At 40.3% G+C, this 19920-nt stretch overlaps 1 protein-coding gene and 1 long non-coding RNA gene across 4 annotated transcripts in view; one reads left to right on the top strand and one right to left on the bottom strand.

Moving 5' to 3' along the window:
- Nucleotides 1-4921: 4921 nt before the first annotated feature.
- On the top strand, nt 4922-8976 carry hs3st1 (heparan sulfate (glucosamine) 3-O-sulfotransferase 1). The gene is made up of 2 exons (XM_088392975.1): nt 4922-5145; nt 6165-8976. Exon 2 carries the CDS (start codon nt 6285-6287, stop codon nt 7200-7202), a length of 918 nt encoding a protein of 305 aa, XP_088249101.1. The 5' UTR covers nt 4922-5145; nt 6165-6284; the 3' UTR covers nt 7203-8976.
- A 10668-nt stretch (nt 8977-19644) lies between these two features.
- LOC148404562 (uncharacterized) overlaps nt 19645-19920 on the bottom strand; it is a 7524-nt gene continuing 7248 nt past the window's right edge. For all 3 annotated transcript variants that reach the window (XR_015860804.1, XR_015860805.1, XR_015860806.1), the window contains exon 3: nt 19645-19920. This exon is cut by the window's right edge and continues 577 nt beyond it. This is a non-coding gene — a long non-coding RNA (uncharacterized LOC148404562).

Genomic DNA, 19920 nt, shown 5'->3' with positions numbered 1-19920 from the left:
AAATCTAACATTGGGTAAGTCCTCATAGTTTGTGCTATACTATGGCACATTGACACATCGGCGAATCATCATCTGCGTTAGAAAGAAAGGTCCATGTTCACAATTTTTTGTTATTGTGTTGAGTGAAAGTTTGTATTAAAAAATATTAAAGGTATCAGTACTCCGTATTGTGATTACTCAAAGAGCGAACACTTGAGCTGGTGTCGCTCTGAACTAAGTTACACAGTTTAATCAGTATATTCAAAGAAGTCAACAGAAACAAAAAAGATTTTCAGTCATTTTTACCTGATGTGCAAATCTTATTTAAAATGTAACAATTTGATTCAGTTTGGCCGGATCAAAATTGATTTTCCTCCTTAAATAAACTTTCATTAAACCCCTATATCTTATCATTTAGACTCTAAATAAGACTCTAAATTTTAGAGGATTATTTTGATGTATGCACATTAAAATATACACAACTCGGAAAAAGTAATGAGTTTTCATCTTTCAGGCAAAATTTCACAACAAGCCTGCGCAGAACTTTAATCTTCACAGCTCAACTGAATTTGACCTTTTTTTTTTTAATAGAAATGTCCAACTGTTCAGTGGTTCAGTTTACAAAATGTGCAGGTCTCTTAGAAGCAGCTGCATGGCAAGACCATTCTGAGACGATTCTGGAATTTAGTTTTTTAGAAAAAGGATATGAGTGAATGAATAAAGATGCTATGCTTTCCACATTCCGAGCAAAGTTTACTTTTAGTTCAACTCGAGTGTCTATGGTTCTGACTGGTCAACTTGTGCGTTGAGGTAATTGCAGTCTTAACTGTAAACATCTGTAAACACAAGCTTTTAAGTTAATAGCAATCCTGTCCAATGTCTCGGGTGGTGATGGGTAAAGTGTGGTTTGCAAACCATTTTCGTCACGTATTTTGTACATCCAGTGTTTGGATGGAGACGTTAGTCTTTCTTCCTCTTCAATCAAAATGTGGAGCGTATTGAACAGGAAATGGCTTTGAATGACTTCTCAAGCCGCAGTCCCGCGAATTTTCCTAAATGTTATTTATGCCAAACAACCGCTAATCTTTATTTTTGTATGCTTGAAAGCTGTTTGATTTACACCTACGCAAACGCGTGCGCGCGCACACACACACAAACACACCCACGCGCACACACACAAGAGCATGAAGAGCAGTCGAGTAAAATATTTCAACTGCAGCTGTGTCAGAAGTTTTTGTTAATCCTCTGAGCGGAGCATTTTTTGGGGAGTAGTGGGAAAACTACAGTAAATGGGCGCATCTGAGGCCTGTCACATGGCATCACATCACACGCTGATCAAAAAGGCCTTCGGCAAGCCTTTTTTTTTTTTTTGCTCCCATCCAGGCAAATGATGGAAGGAGTGGAATGGGCAGGCTTGCTGGTGGCAAGTCGGGTTAATCCCCCACCAGTCATTATCCTCACTTCTTAGCCAAGGCGTGCGTATATAATGAAGGCCATTTCCAAGGATTTGCACCTCTGCAGTAATTACTGATACACAAAGATTCCGCTTACCTTTTTTTTTTTTTTTTTTTTTTTTTTGGTGGTGGTTATAAATAGTAATCCCCTGGTGGCTTTGCTCAGCCTACATAAAGTGCTGCATCCAACTCCTGAGTGGTAATGATGTTTACACTTACAGAAAAGGGCCAGTGTCAACAAACCAGATGCTTTTTGGCTGCAACACATTTCATCATTTATTCGTTTAATTGAGTTAAAAGAGGGAAACAATATAAAGATTTGAAAACATGCCGCTTAATGCACTTTTATTCACTTTTTAATGTTTTTAATATCTCCCATAATTCATAAAGCAGTTGAGCTATTGTGCATCCCATAAGGGGGGATTGGAGGAAATAAAATCCGAGAAAAATTAGGAAAAATCCAAAATGGGAAAAAATATTGGAGGGAAAAAATATGTGAATATGCAAATCAGCAGGTGTCGAACTGCAACCATGCAGGAGTTATGACTAATCAGCACGAGATAGCTAACATGTCTTGTTATTAGATGCATTTACAATGGGTCATATACTACCCAACACAACGTGAGTAAGCCAAATAATTTTTTCAGCTTTGGAAGGCGATTCAGGACATTTGCAGCATTTAGCTCCACGAGCGTATTTGCAAGTACAATTTGTAAATACAGTCAAATAAACGTATTTGCCAGTCCAAAGTGTTTGACTCCACATTGGCAGCGCCACGCTTCCCTAGCATTCCACTTCATAATTATGTGCTATGTTGTGTTGATCAGTCACATAAAATCTCAAAATGTGAAAGGTTCAAGCGTTTGAATACTTCTTCAGATCAATGCAGTGCCTGCGTACCTTGGCCCCAGCATGCATCAACGTCTATTCCCGGCTCCCCTGGGCATTCATGGCCCTGTCGTGATTTGTTCAGAAGACTCTTGCTTACTTCCTATGGAGCGCACCACTAATGCATTCCCGTGACTCCTGGCAGGCGGGAGAGGATGGCAATAATGATAACGGCTGATGAAGGTAATAATGAAAATGATGATGAAATCCCCGCCTTCTCATCTCACACAATAAAAATGTCATCTCAAACTTGCACGAAAAAAAAAAAGCCAGTGTTTATCAGTGAAGAAACGGGTTTGTCAGTTGCACTGCAAATGCTTGCGTGCAGCTGGTTTGACAGCTTTCTGAAAACCCATGACATCATCATAATTGCTCTTTGTGCAGACTTTCCCATGGGAAACAGTGACAATAATCGCAATATGGCTGTCTGTCATCATCATAAATCTGTCATCATCATAAATTCGTCATTGAATTAATTATCATTTTAATCGTTTTTATTGTCAATTGTTGTTGGCATAAAAACATGGTAACCACTGTAGAGTAATCATTGAATTTCATGAATTTAAAAACAATTTTCCAATAATTTATTGTCAAGTGGTTCACTTGCCAACAATGTACATATAGTTGTCAATACAGCTTGTATTCCAGTGGATATGAAAGTGGAATTGTACCGTCCAAAAAAAAGCGAGTACACCTCTATGTGAAAATTTTCAAACCTGACCTTCTCATTTAGCCATTAAAAGAATGAACAAACAGAAAAAGATGCTCAACATTGCAAGAACATTCACTCCGCCCAAATACTGCATGAGCACTCCCTGAGTGTGTGTGTCTGAGCAGAAAATAAACTAGCGTGTTTGCTGCAGGGTCGCACACTTCAACAAATACAAACAGAAGAACACAAAGGTCATAGTGCGTGTACTTCTCAAGGCAAATGTCCAGAGAGATCTCCCTTTGTGCTCGTAAAGTGTAAACAAAGTGATGACATATGACTGAACAACAACAAGCCAAATTCACTCCTGGCTTGGGGATGATGGCCAAAACATCACACAAGATGTCATCGCTACAACAATGGAGTTTCATTGTACAACTGAGAGTATTTACGTTATTTTTAAATGCGCTACGATGTCAATGAACACTGACTGACCGCCATGCAAAAGCAGTGCATTATTCATGTTATGATAAATAAGAGGAAGTAGTTATCTCAGTTCATACGCTCCATACAGACATTGAACTGCTGCTATCATTTAAACTCTGTTACTATCAAAAACAGCAGCATCTACTGAAGCATGCTGAAAGATGAATTCAATCTCCTACAGCTTCCCAGAAAGTATATTTAATATGGATGATTGCCCACAGGGTAGGAATCGCATCCATTTTCTGTCCGTGTGTGCATGTATTCATATTCATTCTTCAAAGCCTTTAAGTCCCTGTGTTTGAATGTCCTCAAACACCTTTGTCAATATTTGCAATACTAAATAATATAGCCCTGATCAACTTCAGAAAGTAACAAGTGCCTATTGCGGGTAAGATTCTGTATTTGTACAAATGCATATTTAGGATAACATTCAATAATATATAACTGTTGTTCTCATTAGGGTCACAAGTGAGCTGGAGCCAAAATTGTTATAGTTAACAAAAACTAACAAAATACTTTAACTGAACCTAAAATTGGAAAAACATTTTGCTTAGCGAGATAAATTAAAACAAAAATCTTTATAAAGAAAGGAAAACTAACTGATACAACAGCTATACACTCATGAAACTAACAAAAATGAACTATTAAAGCGAAAATGTCATACGATTTCATTTTTGCCAGTGAATATCATATATAAACTTTCCCAGTTTATTTTAAATGTACTCATTTAGTAATTTCTCTGCTCTGAAGATACACAGAAGAGGGATGGTCAGTTGTTCCAGAATTGTAGTTTATTTTCTACCACAATTCTTAGCAACCTTATTTTGACATATGCTCCATAAAACTAATAAAAACTAAACCAAAAAATTTCCCCAAAACAAAACAAAAAACATTTTCTACAGATAAATAATTAATTTAAAAAATGGTATTAATCAAACGTTAAATTACTATATCCAAAACTATTATGACCCGGTCTGGAGTCCACCTCATATCCACCCTGAAAAGGTCACCAGTCAGTCAGTCAGTCAGTCAGTCAGTCAGTCAGTCAGTCAGTCAGTCAGTCAGTCAGTCAGTCAGTCAGTCAGTCAAAAGCACATAAACATTCACATGCACACTCATCCCTAAAAACTAATAAGAGGATTTATGGAGGCAAACATGTATGTTTTGGGAATATAAAATCCAGGAAAACCCACGCAAGCACAGGGAAAACATGCAAAATCCTCACAGGAGGGCTGAGCTGGGATTTGAACCCTTTTTTTACTGCGATGCTGATGTGTAAACCACAATCTCACTATGTAGAAACCCAGTACAAGATTTTTTTAACCAAATTAGTAAATGACAATATTTAAGTGACATTCAAACGGAATGCTGTATGTCACCTGCCCCACATGCAAGCGATGCTCTCAGTGACGTCATTATGAATCAAAAGGTAGCACGGCTTCCATGTGGGCGTACATCTAGAATGAAAAAAACACTGAGAAAAGCCTCATATGGGAGCAGAGGAGGAGCAGTCAGTCAGGGTGCTGACACGCCACTGAAAGAAGCTCACCGCTGCAGTCGATGCTGGCTCCATCTCCCCCGCGGAGGTAACGCTCTGCTCGGCGTGAGCGCGTAAACAAGCGGAGCGTAGCAAGAGAGATGCCGCAGAAGATCACATAACGCTCCCGTGGACTTTTGTAGACTCAGGAGGTAGGAGAAAATTACTGAATGAACTCGTGAACGCGTTTTCCTGACTGTTCTCTTCGAATGCATGTTTTTCACTACTATTACTGTGCATGAAGTTCTGCGTGCCAATAGATTCCAGATGGTGACAGTCATATTGTTAGTCACTTTTTTCAGACTTTTTTCTTGAATAAATATTCAGACCCTTGAGACGCTTTTTTCACACTATATATTTAGTTTTTACAATTAGTACCTTCAGTTTTACAGGAGGTGGGCTAGTACACCACCTTTACACATTTAAGGGTCTTGCATCATTAGTTGTATTTATTTCGCCATCTTTTCACCCTAAAATGTGTTAATTTATGTTAAATTAATTTATATAGAAAATTCATATATGTGCATATATATGCACGTATTAGAATGATCATGTTATGTATATTTATGTATGTATATATAATATAAAAATATTCCCACCCACCAGATTATTATTATTATTATTATTATTATTATTATTATTACTAAAGGCTGGCTCTTAGTGGGGATGGATAGATACATAGATGGATAAAAAGCTGAAATGGTGGCTTAAATGGCTTAGCTATTTTTAACAGTTAGACTGGCCTTGCATATGTTTTTTAAACTAGGTACAATAAAGCGGGTCGTCCAGTGACGAAGGGTCAGCTGTTCGAATCCCATTCTGTCCGAGTCATATGTCGTTGTGTCCTTGGGCAAGACTATTCACCCACTTTGACTCCAGTGTCACTCACACTGGTGTACGGCTGGGTGTGATTTTTGCGTGGTATTTTGGTGGCATACTGGCAGCCATGCTTTTGCCCCAGGGCAGCTGTGATTACACAATGTAGTTTACCACCACCAGAGTGTGAACATGTGAGTATGTGAATAATGAATCCATTGTGAAGCGTCAACATAAATTTGATCTGAGTATTACGAATATTATTACAGTGTATGGCCCACGGGCTGTAGGTTTCACGTTTCACCATGTAAATGAAGTAATTTACATGTGACTTCATATATTTTCTTCCTTGCAGAGAAGAGGCCAAGCCTTTTTTGCTCTTCAGTGCCCCCATTGTCTCTAGCCAGCTTTCAATGTGGGATCCAGTGTTTTCGCTCTCGCCAGGCTGAAATCCTCCAGGGTCAGGACCTCGCTCATGGCCGCTCTGCTCCTTGGGCTGCTGCTCTTCGCCATGCAGTCCCCAACCGTCCCCTCCTCCGGGCCACTGACCGACACAGAGGGGCCGCCCGTCTCTCCTTCCCCGGTCGACAACGGCACCGTGAGCCATTCCAACGGAACGGTGCAGCAGCTGCCGCGGGTCCTCATCATCGGCGTAAGGAAAGGTGGGACGCGGGCGCTCATCGAGATGCTGAGCCTGCACCACTCTGTAGCTGCGGCCCAGAACGAGGTGCATTTCTTTGACTGGGAGAGCCACTTCCAGAAGGGCTTGCCTTGGTACCGCAGCCAAATGCCATTCGCCTACCCTAATCAGATCACCGTGGAAAAGACGCCGGCGTACTTTACATCCGCCAAAGTCCCCAAGCGGATCCATCAAATGGACCCGGACGCCAAGCTGCTGCTGATCCTCAGAGACCCCACGGAGCGTGTGCTGTCGGACTACACGCAGGTCTTCTACAACCGTCTCCAGAAGCACAAACGCTACCAGCCCATCGAGTCCGTGCTAATGAAGGATGGCGAGGTCAACCTGGGCTACAAGGCGCTCAATCGCAGCCTGTACTACGTGCACATGCAGAATTGGCTGCGGTACTTTCCGCTGGAGAGCATCCATCTGGTGGATGGCGACCAGCTCATCCGAGACCCCCATCCCGAGATGAAAAAGGTAGAGCGTTTCTTAAGACTGGAGCCGCAGATCAACACCTCCAACTTCTACTTCAACAAGACCAAGGGATTCTACTGCTTGCGAGAGCACGGACGGGAGCGCTGCCTGCACGACTCCAAGGGGAGGGCGCACCCTCGCGTGGCTCCCGCCATCTTGCAAAAACTCTACCAGTTCTTCCACCAGCCCAACCGGAAATTCTTTGAGCTGGTGGGCCGAACGTTCAACTGGAAGTGAAAGCCTTCTCTTTCTGTGCTATCAGAGTAGATGGACACATTGCTAAATCTATTTTGACACAAGGTAGACTTTTCATTTAAAATTTCAGGATGAACCTATAATGCAATGTTCCCTGTTTACTTCTCTAATGTTTTTTTTTTTTTTATTTTAGTTGATTTTCTAAGTCGAACCAGTCAAAAAATGATTATAGCAGAAATTAATGTGAGCAGACCACACTCCGCCTCCGGCAGCACACGGGGATGAAGAAACGTCTACCTAATGACTATGTTAAAGTTTTTTTTTCCAATTTAAAATTGATTACCTTTAACAAGATACAATCTTGGCGGGCTAATGCACCTTTTTGCACTGTAAATCTTTGCTGTGAAAATGTATCCTAGTCTCCATGACTACCATTCTTCCATTCAGAAGACGTAGAACTTCCACGAAAGCACGATAAAAGTAGTTCTTGAAAAATTTAGTCATGGCAATCACCATACATTTCTACAACAAGCATTTACAATGCTGGTATTTAATGTTAATTTGTGCAATCAGAGTTTAAATGGATGGCAAAATTCGCAACAGGTGCTTGACCCATGAATGGATCAATACAGTTCCTTGTTCATTTTGAATTGGTATTGAAAATTATTTTCCATCATGCTGTTCACATTTTGATGTTATGATATCCAAATGACATAAAATTGTGTGACTGGTCATCACTGTTGTAAGGCCTATAGAGGAAGCGCTCACAGGGACGTACCCACTGACTTTAGATTATCATAGTGTCATCAGTTGCAATAAGATGCAAAAAAGAACTACAACATTGAAAAAAGGGACAAAATTTAGACAAATTAAGTTTGTTACAGTGCATTTTAGGTTCATCCTCACATGTAATAAAAAAATCTGACACCCCAAACCTTTTGTGGGTATTTTATACGTATATAGTCTATTTAGGCAGCCACATCCATTGTGTTGCCATATTATCAAGCACAGCTACATATTTCGGAATTGAAGTAACCCAACTGAAAGGACATTGTGCTACTGCATTGGTTTCATTCAGTCACTTCTGGAAAAGGACCACATTGTTTGTATCCTGAGACAACAAATATATTTTTTAAATCTCTGTATAATGAAATTTAATCTAATTTCAATATAATTGTGTCCAGATTTAATTCAATAACTGTGCACTTATTTGCCGATTATGACGGTGTACCGTAAGAGTGTGTTCTGGTGCGATTTTAGTAGGATTTTAAGCAGGAAAGCATGTGTTGTATTTACTAGAGAGCTGCCATATAAATCTTAATTGTTTATGTTATAAAATTAATGATCTATTAATTATAAAATATGGGTAAATTAAATAATTTTGGTGTAAAAACAGGTTTCATAGCAAAATGTTTCTCAGCCTTTTCAGCAGCCTCTACGCCTATGAAATGATACTATGGTTTTAGAGTTCTGCTTTTCACACGCCCTACAAAATAATGAAGGTGGGAAAGGAACGAATACTTCATTTTAGAGGAAATGGGATTTAAAAAAAAAAAAAATCTAAATTATATGTTATTGTGCATCCAAGGTGTTCGGCCCTGTGAATCTGCCATGTCTGTGGAATGTTCTGTGACTATTTTTATGAAGTGAGTGGCGCTGCTTACATTCATGTTGCTACAAAAACTGTCTAGTTTGATCCTAATCGAGTGCTTAACATTTTGTGTGATTTCCTACTAATTTCTGGTGATGTTGCCTGTCAATACTTTTCTAAAATGAATATTTAATACTACATTAAAGAGCTATATTATTTTCAGCATGTCTTTCCCTGCCTTACTTTTGTGCTAAATCCTCAATTAGTCTTTGGGTGCATTGTCAAATAAGTAGCACCTTTTTCACAGTGAGGGAGAAAACAGGTAGTGACTGTGATTTCCTCAATTGATGATCCATGGACATTAAAAAGTTAACCGCCGAGCCCATTTTAACTCTGATGATAACCAAAACAGCAGCACCTACAGAGGCACACTGGTGGTGTAGTCATACCACATATGTATAAACAAGATATGGGCAAAGGGCGAAATAAGTTTGTGTGTAGAGAACACGCACAGACACACACAACACACACACACACATACATACATACATAAATTTACCATATGTCATTAATTTAAACAATAGAACCCCATTTCATGTTGCATTTTGCATTGCATTGTTTTAAAACAAACTTTTTTTAAGGTGCACAGCTACCCGCCAGCAATGTCGAACTATGTGGCTGCACTGAACAGTGAGTGACACCCAAGACTGGTTCTTTTTTAAATTTCAGTTTCACTGGATGCTAGGTTCATTCAAGACGATAAATTGTCCATTGACATAAATGTGAGTGTCAATGCTTGTTTGCCGATTTGTGCCCGTCCATTGGCTGGCAAGTAGTCCCTTCTCTCACGTAAAGTCAACTGGGATAGGTTCAAGCTTGGTCGGAACCCTAATGAGATTAAGCAGCATCGAAAATGGCTAGAAAAAAAACCTCACGAGGTTGTGACGCCTTATAATAAACACCAATCAGGTTTCCAAATATGCTCGCTTGTCCTATGAAGGGCTGCCGACATATTTTTTGTATTCATCCACTATTTTCTTCTACCAGATATATTTACACCGTTTGTAAGGAACGTTTATGCTAGGCCGCCGTGTGAATTTAAAACACAGCTTATTTGTGACCTCAGCCACCTTGGATTTCATGCATAAGCAAGTACAGGCGACGAAATCAGTCAAAGAAATAAGTTGCTGTCGACAGAGCGGTAAGTCAAACGTGGAACGCAAAGAAAGAGGAAAAAAAGGTTTATGCTCAAGGGCATAGCTCTTGAATATTTTAAGCACTGCAAAGCTCTAACGTTTGCTGATGAGTGCCTCTCTACAGTTATTGAGACTAATTCAGCTCCGTGTGCACAATTATGAAGTCTGCGACTGTACTCCATAAAAAGCCGAGCAGAACCATTCTCACCTTGCCACAGAGCTCCACATGTGGCCCTGAGCCATTAGTCAACTTGCTGCTCACAAACATGCACGCAAGTATTTTGAACTCAAGTCAGATGGTCGGTTGTATTTAGCTCGACTTTATCTAATGTTTGACCAAAAAAGGTCAGAAACAGAATATTCCATTGGTCTTTGGCAACAACAGTTTCAGTGTGCATATGTTTGCTATTTTTAAACACATCCTGCTTCCAGTTATTCAACATTAATTACTTGCCTGTATAATGTAAGTGTTGGTCATTTATTTGCAGTGCATCATACTTCTGTAAATAAGGTGAAATCTGATTAGATTTTTGCTGCTAATTGATAAGAAGACAAATTTTTGTAAATTTATTCCATCTGATTTACTGACAGTGACAGTCACGACTCTTAAGAGATCATAAAAGTCTCATTAGGCTTCTCACTTGTGAAGCCCTCTAAAGTTTTACAACACATTTTCACATAAGATCAGATAATTACTCGAAGCCTCACGCATATGCCTCACACATAATGTGAGTCCTCACCCACACATGCAGCATTAAACTGGGGCTACAAGCAATTAATGGGAAAAATAAGTGTTGCTCTAAGCCTTAGAGCGACAATGTATTCAAGAACGTTCCGGACAAACTGAGAACCTGTACGTGTAATCACACACAGGCACGCACACACGCACACACACGCGCGCATACACACCTACACGCACAGTAAAGTCAAGAGATGTTCAAGATGAAAGAAAATATATACTGGATCTTGTCACACATTGGCTAATGGTGATTACAATTACACCAGGCCCATGCATGAATTAATTTTCTATTAATTCTTGTGTGAGAGCAAACAAAAAGCATACAGTGTAGTTCGTCAAACAGTTGGCATATGTGTTTATTCATTGAACTACCAAAGGCCCTATGCATATATTTCAAGTAAGTCATCTATTTATATACAGGATTGGTAAATCTTAGAGGTCACATTAACTTTAAGTTTAGAATATTTCAACATAAAAAATCCTTCTATTCTAGTCACTTTTTATTGCCACTCTATTGCTGAGACTCTTGTATGAATGATTCCAAACACAGCAGAATATTGTATTGGGCTTTAAATGTGCACTTGATGGCTATAGAGGGATCATGTGATTATTAGTACTGAAGTTGCCGTCTTGCCAGGTACGCAGTGGATAAAATATGTAAAAATAAACAGAATTGCTCTTACAGTGCAACAACAATTGCCCTTATGTTGAGTTGTCTTTGCAGGCTCAGTACACTTGCAAAATTTAGGAAAGCTGACTGAAAAAAAATGTAAACGATGATGCTGTGACTGACATATTAATTTGAACAGTATGTTTATGGTTGTCATTTGTACTGCATTGAATCCCACTGAAAGCTGTTTCTAATGAGTCTATTCACGGCATCAATTCATTCAGAATAAACGTCTCTAAAGTGAATTGCCTCTCAGTCCTTCAGCTGTCAGGAATGATGATGGATTTTTATGACCCTCTTTCTATTTCTCCTTGAAGACATTACACTGAGTAAATTGAATGTAAATTAAATTCGGCTGAAAGTTATCATCTTCTCGTGGGAGATCACGCGAGTCATCCATTTCCTCTTCCACACTAATTACATCAATAAGCTTTCCCACATTGGAGTTTGCACACCATGAAAAATACCACTGTGGTTTTACTTCTGAGGAGACGCCCTGAAATGCGGATAAATGTACGATCAATGTAATGTGATCAGTTTAAAAAAAACTGACAAAATATAACAGACTGGCTTGTGTGACGTAGACTCAAACAGTCCGATCATCCCTTTGTGGAAGCCAGCAGGTCGGGTAGTGCTGCCGTTGTGCGCCGCTGTGTTTTATTATCACTCATTTCCTGGCACGGCCTCCTCTGGCTCAGAAATACACCATCATTGCCAGTGATTTCTCCCACTGAGAACACACACCTAAAGTGTCTATATGTGCGTGTGTGTGCCTGTGTGTGTGCGTGCGTGCGTGCGTGTGTGTTGCGAACCACAAGCTTTATGGGGACAGACTCACAAAAAGAAAGGAAACCCGAAATGTTGGAAATAAACTGTTCCTATGCAAGCTTGTTGTGCCATTGTTGCGTCATTACCAGAATTAAGTCCGCAGAACACATCTGGTTTTAATCTAACCTGAAATATTACAGTACTTCTTATACCAATGATTTGTTTCCCTGATTAATTTCTGAGAGGCCTTCGTTGGACAAATGCTTATATAAGGATGGTGATAGACAAAGATCTCCATTGGAGACAAAAAGATACAAATCCAAGGTATTTCATCACAAAAACTAGCGTGTTTATTTGAAGTAAAGCATCTATGTGGGAGAAGCCCTTCATTTGTCATAAATGCTTTTATGTGAGAGGACAATGACACTATTTATTTCAAAAGAACAGAAACGTATGCTATTTCCCTCTGAATAATAACTTGGGAGTTTCTTGACTAAACTGCAAGGACTACCTAACATTTCTTTTAGATAAGGCATCAATTTGATAGGTGGCCTTCATGTTCATAAAAGCTTGTATAAGTGTGTGCTGTAGATATATTAAAAAGTGGTTGTGGCCTTTTACTGAAGTAAAATAGCCATCCAGAGAGGTCAGAAAGGATGGAGGGGATCTAGAAACAACAAAGGGAGGAAGGCATAAATGTAGATTATGTGAAAAAAAGGAGGGCAGAAAGAAAAAGATGTGAGAAAAAAAATGGATAATGAATATTGCCCACCTTGTATGTCGTTTAAGTGTTTGTGTGTGTGTTAGGCATCAAACGTGTGTATTGATTCATTCATCTCAAACAACAAGAATCTTGGAGTCATTCAGTATTCTAGGTGCAACATGCCCTCTATGGTAATCCCGACACATTCAAACACTCTAAACCCTCGTGGGTTCTTGAGAATTGATTAATGATGCCCGGCTCATTGAAAACGCTCTTGGCTCCACACGTTCCACACTGACATCCGTGTGCTGTACACCTGCGTCTTTCTACAATCCGTCTGAAGGGATGCCATGGCTTTTCATCTTTTCCACTGGCGACCTTGGTCATGGAATATAAAGGCAGCGCATTAATGCACAATCTCTCCCCAAAGCACCCGCACTGGAACGTCAACATCTCACAAGTGCTCTGTTTCTTTTGCTGGTTGTAAAAGAGGATAAAGGTAGCTAAAACCTTGACACAAGAAGGCTTATGTAGCAACAGTTGTTCTTTTTTTGTGTTTGGGTGTCGTTCCAGGCCCGCAGCACCCAGACAAAACAAAAGGTTTGGGGATTAAAAGTCCCCCCTGAGAGAGTGAAGAGAAATCGAGGCTATTGATCTGGCGCAGTAACGCACTGCAGTTTTTGCATACAGGTCAATGAAATTCCCTTCGCTTTTCTCACCACTGTGATCAATACGTATCCATCTCCCCCAAGTCCTCGGCCACTTGTGTTCATTTTGACTGCAACAGGAAGTTTAACACACTTTGATTTGCCTCTAGAGAGACAGGAAGCCCCAGAACGATTTGGCTTTTCATGCATTTTTCGCTTTGAAATATCTGCGGTTTTATCTGACAATCATTTGGGTATTCAACGCGTATTTGTTCTGGTATATGGTGACAGCGCTCCATGCCAGCAGGGAATTAAAACTTCAACTTTATGGCTTCTTTGCACGTTGTTGCACCCTCTAGTGGTTTCGAGGCTCCAAGATGAACACAGAATACATCAAGGACAGCGTCACTTGGGCCTTTGTGTCCGTTTTAAAGGGGTTGTGAAAAGATACATTTTTGTCTCTTCTCATCATCACATCCATCCAATTTAAACAATACAAACGGTGTCATTGAGCGATTATTATTGTAAATTGGAGCATATTCCAGAAAGAATCTAGTGTAAAAAATATTAATTCGAACCAGTGTTTTAAAAATATTATTTTTAAAATTATACGATGACATACAACACTTATTTTTAAGCTACGCAAAAGTATTGTACTTAGTATTTATTTATTTATTCATTTATTTATTTATTTATTTATTTGTATGTATTTGCGGGCGAAATTGTTACAATTTATTTTTTAATGCGGAATATCTATTCAATTTAGTTGTAGGTTTCTTTTATTTTGGGTGATGGGTCACTTGAAAATGTACTGATGGATGGACGGATGATGGTTGAATGGATGGATGGATGGATGGAGAAAGAAAGGAAGAGCAAGAGAGACAGAGAGGGAGAGAGAGAATTGTGACAAGTAAACATTTAAATTGAAAAATGAAGAATCTTTGCATGAAGAAATATGTAAAAATAACATTGACTAAGCAAAGGCTCCCTGCTTGCAGCAACAAAAGTTATAATCGCAAATGTAACCGTTTCAGGAAAAACCATTAATGACAATAATGTGCTGGAAATGCTTTAGATTTAAATGTTCTGATCTCACATTCGAATTATTCTTTAGATAATTTTAGGTTATCCTTATAACTTAATGACATGCATCTACAGATTGCAGGTAATTTATTGATGTACTTCTGTCTAAGTTGTCACTTGTGCAAGTGACTCATAGCCTATTTGTAGTGTGAAGGCAATAACTAACTTCACTGGAGTGTGACCTGAGGCTGATCTAACAGAGCTGCTGCCTGCGAAACCGAAAGATATCACCTTCTGCAAGATGCCATGAAATTGTCCCTCAAAGTGTCACATGGAGGAAAAGTACATTTTTTCCAGTTATTTTTGTAGCAAAGCGAGTTCGTCTTAAGTGATCAGAACTTTACTAAACCTCCGTGGTTGAAGGTTCTCGACTTTAATTGAGAATAAAGAGACTGTTTTGCATATTACCTTGGCAACTGCCTTGTTCTTTCTTCTTCGCTCATGTCATTAGTCCGGTGCTCATTCTGACACAAGCATTTCGTATGCAAATAAGACTCCTCCCTGCTTTGGCAAAACGAGGTTCTCAGCAGAAAAGATTTTGTTTCCAAATGTTAAGGAAAAAGAAAAAACACGAGGTGCACATTAACATATCAAGGAGGATAGAAAAAAGGATTCCAAACATCCTCCCAGTGGAAATCTTGACTAAGACATCTTAGTGGAGAAGTATTTTAGTCGCTTTAATTTCAATTGCAATATTACCTTGCTTTGATTGTTCTCTGCTTTTTGTTCTTTCTGTTAGCAGTTTAAAAATACGCCTCTCTATTCCCTTTCGGGATGATCAACCTTCTGGTGTATTTGAACTACAGATATGAGTGATACTCGTGTGACACGGGCACAATTAAATTGTACGCCTCATGTCTTTTCATGTTAGTTTCTTGAAATCCACTGGATGGTGAGCGCTATATGTTGCAGACTTTCGACTGTGATTGACCACAAAGATTTTGCAACCAGTATTTCAAGGGTGAAAATTTAATTTCTGATTGCTAATCTGTAACATTAAATTTGGTCCCTTGAAAAGTGGGAGACACATAATGAAAGCTGAATTTGAAATAACACACTATTAAGCTTAATTGTTTCATTTCATATCTATTGCGGTGGTATTCAAATCCAAAAAGATGAGAATGGTGTCCCGTCCCTATATTTATGGACCTGAGTGTATAAAGCCTCACAACATGCAGTATAACTTCATAAATCTTAACACACTCTTCATCCACTTTGCACATGCTGGTGCAGTGAGGGGAAACGGGCTCAGGGTTGAAGCAATCTCGGCAAAACTGAATTGGGCTTAAAACTGTGGTGCTGTTGGTATGTGGTGGTGGCGATGGGGGGGGGGTGTATCAGGGGGTGTCACATTAGTGACTGTCTGGCGTCTTGAAGGGTGAAGAAGGATTGAGAGATAGGCTTAATGTCTGCTGTCGACTTCTATTTCCCTCTTAATTTCACACGCTGTTGACTCAGCCTATTAACCGCTGCATGCTGGCTATCCAGCAGCACAGGCATAAGTCTTGCTCGCTCTAACATGGCCTACCTATCTACTAATGAGCTGCACGTGTGTGCGCATGTGTGCGTGTGTGATGCTTTTAGCAGGTTGTTCTCCCCACCCTGCAAGACCGCACCACAAATGTGCATTTGCACCTTCAGTGCATCTTGGGTTTTTCAAATCAATGAGTGTCCTCTCAGGGGAGGCTTAGCAGGAAATGGTACAAAATGTTAAGTACTGGAATGTGTTTGAGATCAACGCATGCATTGTTGTGTTCGACACAAGAGCTACGTGCACTTGCAAAACTCCCTCAAGACATCCAAAACATGAAAATGCTGAATCCACAATATATGTTCCTGCAGAAATGTCATATATTGCCGTGATTGCTAAAGATACTGTGGTTAGTTTGTTAGATACAATTTAAAAATATTATGCAGTATTAACATCCATCTAATTTTCTTCATCCTCATTAAGGTTGTACACTGTGTACTTTTGAGGTGTTGTATTGCTGACTTAGTTCTAGGGGTGAACACAGTTATTGCTTGCAGTTATTTATTTTTATGAATTAATCAATGACTGTTCTGAGTGTAACCCAGGCCGGATGCCGCCAGATGCCTGAGCGTGATTTAGAAGAAAACTTGGGCAAGCATAGGGTAAACATACAAACTCCACATGTCAGCCACAGCCGAGATTCAAATACAGAACCTCACAGCATAACTATGATTTCTCTGTGTTGATTCTGTTTTGAAAATAAATATTTACTGAGATCGCCCAATTAATAAAGGAAATGATCCAGCTGTCCTTTGTGTGTCCTTGTTCACAACAAGCTTATCTTCATCAGTGGCATTAATTGCAAAGTAAATAATGCCACACTGATTTATCATGAGGGATTTGACATGATCCCTACCGTATTTTTCGGACTAAAAGTCGCTCCGGAATATAGGTTGCATTAGCCATAAAATGCACAATAACGTGAAGAAAAACATACATAAGTCGCTCCGGAGTATAAGTCGCATTTTGGGGGAAATTTATTCGACAAAATCCAACACCAAGAACAGACATGAACAAGCAACAACAGGCTAAACGATAGGTATGCTAAAGTGACATAAACACAAACGAAGAGCTGAGAACGGGCCTGACGTAACATTCAGAGTTATTCAAATAACTATTACATAAATAACACGTTTATAAAACCATCTGTGTCACTCCAATTCATTAAATCCATCGATCGTCCTTTATGTCAACAATGCCGGCTGGGTGCGGGCAGCTGACGGCAGTTGCACTTCAAAATATTCCACAGGCCCATATAGCGATATATAAATTATATATCAAATAACTATTATATAACCAATAATATTATCAAACCATCTGTGTCACTCCAAATCATTAAATCCATCGAGCAAATTCCTCATCCTATGTCAACAACGTATATATCAAATAACTATAACATAAATAGTTCACCGCCACACGGCCCCAAGCACCGGCATGGACTTCCAGGCGTGTGGCGGCGTGGACTTCCATCCCCGGAGGTGGCACTTCCAGCCACAGAGGTGGAACAGAGTTCCAGAGAAGAGGACCGGGCATGCGTAAAAGCCATGTCCGAGCCCCATCTACCGTCCCCGGACAGCCAACCGGCCGAGCGCCGGCCCCCAACTTCCATCCATGGAGGTGAAAGAGAGCTCCGTAGAGTAGGACCGGGCGTGCGTTAAAGCCATGTCCGAGCCCCATCCACCGTCCCCGGACAGCTACCTGGCCAAGCGCCGGCCCCCGACTTCCATCCACGGAGGTGAAAGAGAGCTCCGTAGAGTAGGACCGGGCGTGCGGAAAAGCCATAATACGTAGTTTTTCAAACCTTCTGTGTCACTCCAAATCATTAATCATCTTCAAACTCTTCATCCTTCGTGTCACTGACAAAGCCACTAATGATGCCGGTGGTGCGTGGGGCCCTTCGTCATCTTCATCATCCGTCCATCCATCCATCCATCCATCCATCCATCCATCCATCCATCCATCCATCCATCCATCCATCCATCCATCCATCCATCCATCCATCCATCCATCCATCCATCCATCCATCCATCTTCTTCCGCTTATCCGGGGTCGGGTCACGGGGGCAGCAGCTTTAGGAGGGACTCCCAGACTTCCCTCTCCCCAGCCACTTCATCCAGCTCATCCCGGGGGATCCCAAGGCGTTCCCAGGCCAGCTGAGAGACATACATGGCTCCTAGGATCATAGGGGCACGCAAACCCCTCCACCACGATAAGGTGACGACTCACGGAGGGGATCTTCATCATCCCGTGATCGAATCTTTGTCCTTTATGTAAACAACCGCCGCGCTGCGCCACGCCGCTGACCTCATTTGAAATTCAAATTACAGTCATCCTTTTCTAGATCGCGGTTCGTTTATCGCGGTTTCCCTTTTTTTGGGGGGGGGGGGGAATTTTGAAAATTTGTGAAAAAATTCACATATCAGTCGCTCCTCAGTATAAGTCGCCCCCCCCACCCAAACTATGGAAAAAAGAAACGTGACTTATAGTCCGAAAAATACAGTACTTCAAATTCATCAAGGTGGATTAGATAAGTCTCACACATTTGCTAGTGCAATTCCCCACGCGTTTCTATTACAGCCTAGTGTTCATTGTGTTTGTCCACTTTGCCAGAAAATAATGTGTGACACCGGCTCTCTTTAGCTGGAGCGAGTGCCATGTCTGCCCCCCGTGATTTGCCACTCGGTCAAGCACACCTCTAGAGAAATAGATGTAGTGGCGTGCCCTCCGCAAAGACATGAAGGTCACTCGTCTCCTTGGAGGCAGAGCCCATTTGTGCCGCAATTGTTTCTGCGCAGCTCAGAGGGAAGGGAAGAAAGAGGCAGTCGAAGCTCTTTGGAATCATGGCTGTGGATTGAGAGGGGAAATTGTCACACATTCCTCAGGGCTCATGCAGGTGAAGTATGTGTGAGGCCTTGGAGTTGTGACAGCGTAGCAGGTGTGAAGGCTCAGCCTGCAGCAGTGTTGTATGCCACGTTATAGGAAAACATCACAGGGCTTAAAATAATCGTTGTATACTGAAACTGCACCTGCTTTTCTCAGTCTTCTACGCGCTGGACCATATTTGATTAATCACCCAGGCAGTCACATGACTTCACACTGTCTCTAAGCACCCCTACACAGGCAAACTTTTCAAAGTAAACTATTTACGTGAAACATGGCTGTCTTATTTACAGACAGACTTCAGATCACCAGTGATTAGAAAATGTGCAGATAAATTATCTAAAACAAAGAATAGCTACACAGCATATCATGCAAGGCTCAAAATTCTTTGAAAAATTTTGCTAATTAAATTACTTCATATGAGGAGTGACGTTATAATTTTAGGGAGCTTGGTTTTTTTTTTTGCAAGCGCTGGTTTTACAAGAATTGAAGCACTGGTTAAATCAAATATTAAAAATATGATAAAATACCAAACAATTGTTTACCTTATTTATATTATGAACATTCTTTTATTTTATTTCTTGAATTCTTTTTTTTTTTTTTTGCAGATTTTGATATGTATGAATATAAGGGAAATTTGCCAGAGGGAATTCATAAAAAATAGAATTGTCACATCTGTTCTTCTGGTAGTCTGACAACCCTACTGTCATGAATGACAAAAAGTCGTGTAGTTTGAGATGGCCATGACCTACACAAAAAAAGACACATTTGTAAATTGGAACAGTAATGTGACATTGAGACTAGCCAAACTACATGCGTAATTACTGCATCCTGCAAAGGCGCAACTAAAATTAGTGTAATCTGCACAATATTGTGCGTGCATGCGTGCGTGATCACGCTTGTCTATTTGTATAAGTTTACCAATATTATAGACCCAAATTGGACTACAAAA

This window comes from Syngnathus floridae, chromosome 1, assembly GCF_059516105.1.
Source record: "Syngnathus floridae isolate MCC-2025c chromosome 1, RoL_Sflo_1.0, whole genome shotgun sequence".
Classification (NCBI taxonomy): Eukaryota; Metazoa; Chordata; class Actinopteri; order Syngnathiformes; family Syngnathidae; genus Syngnathus; species Syngnathus floridae.
This window is presented reverse-complemented; position numbering and strand designations above follow the sequence as displayed.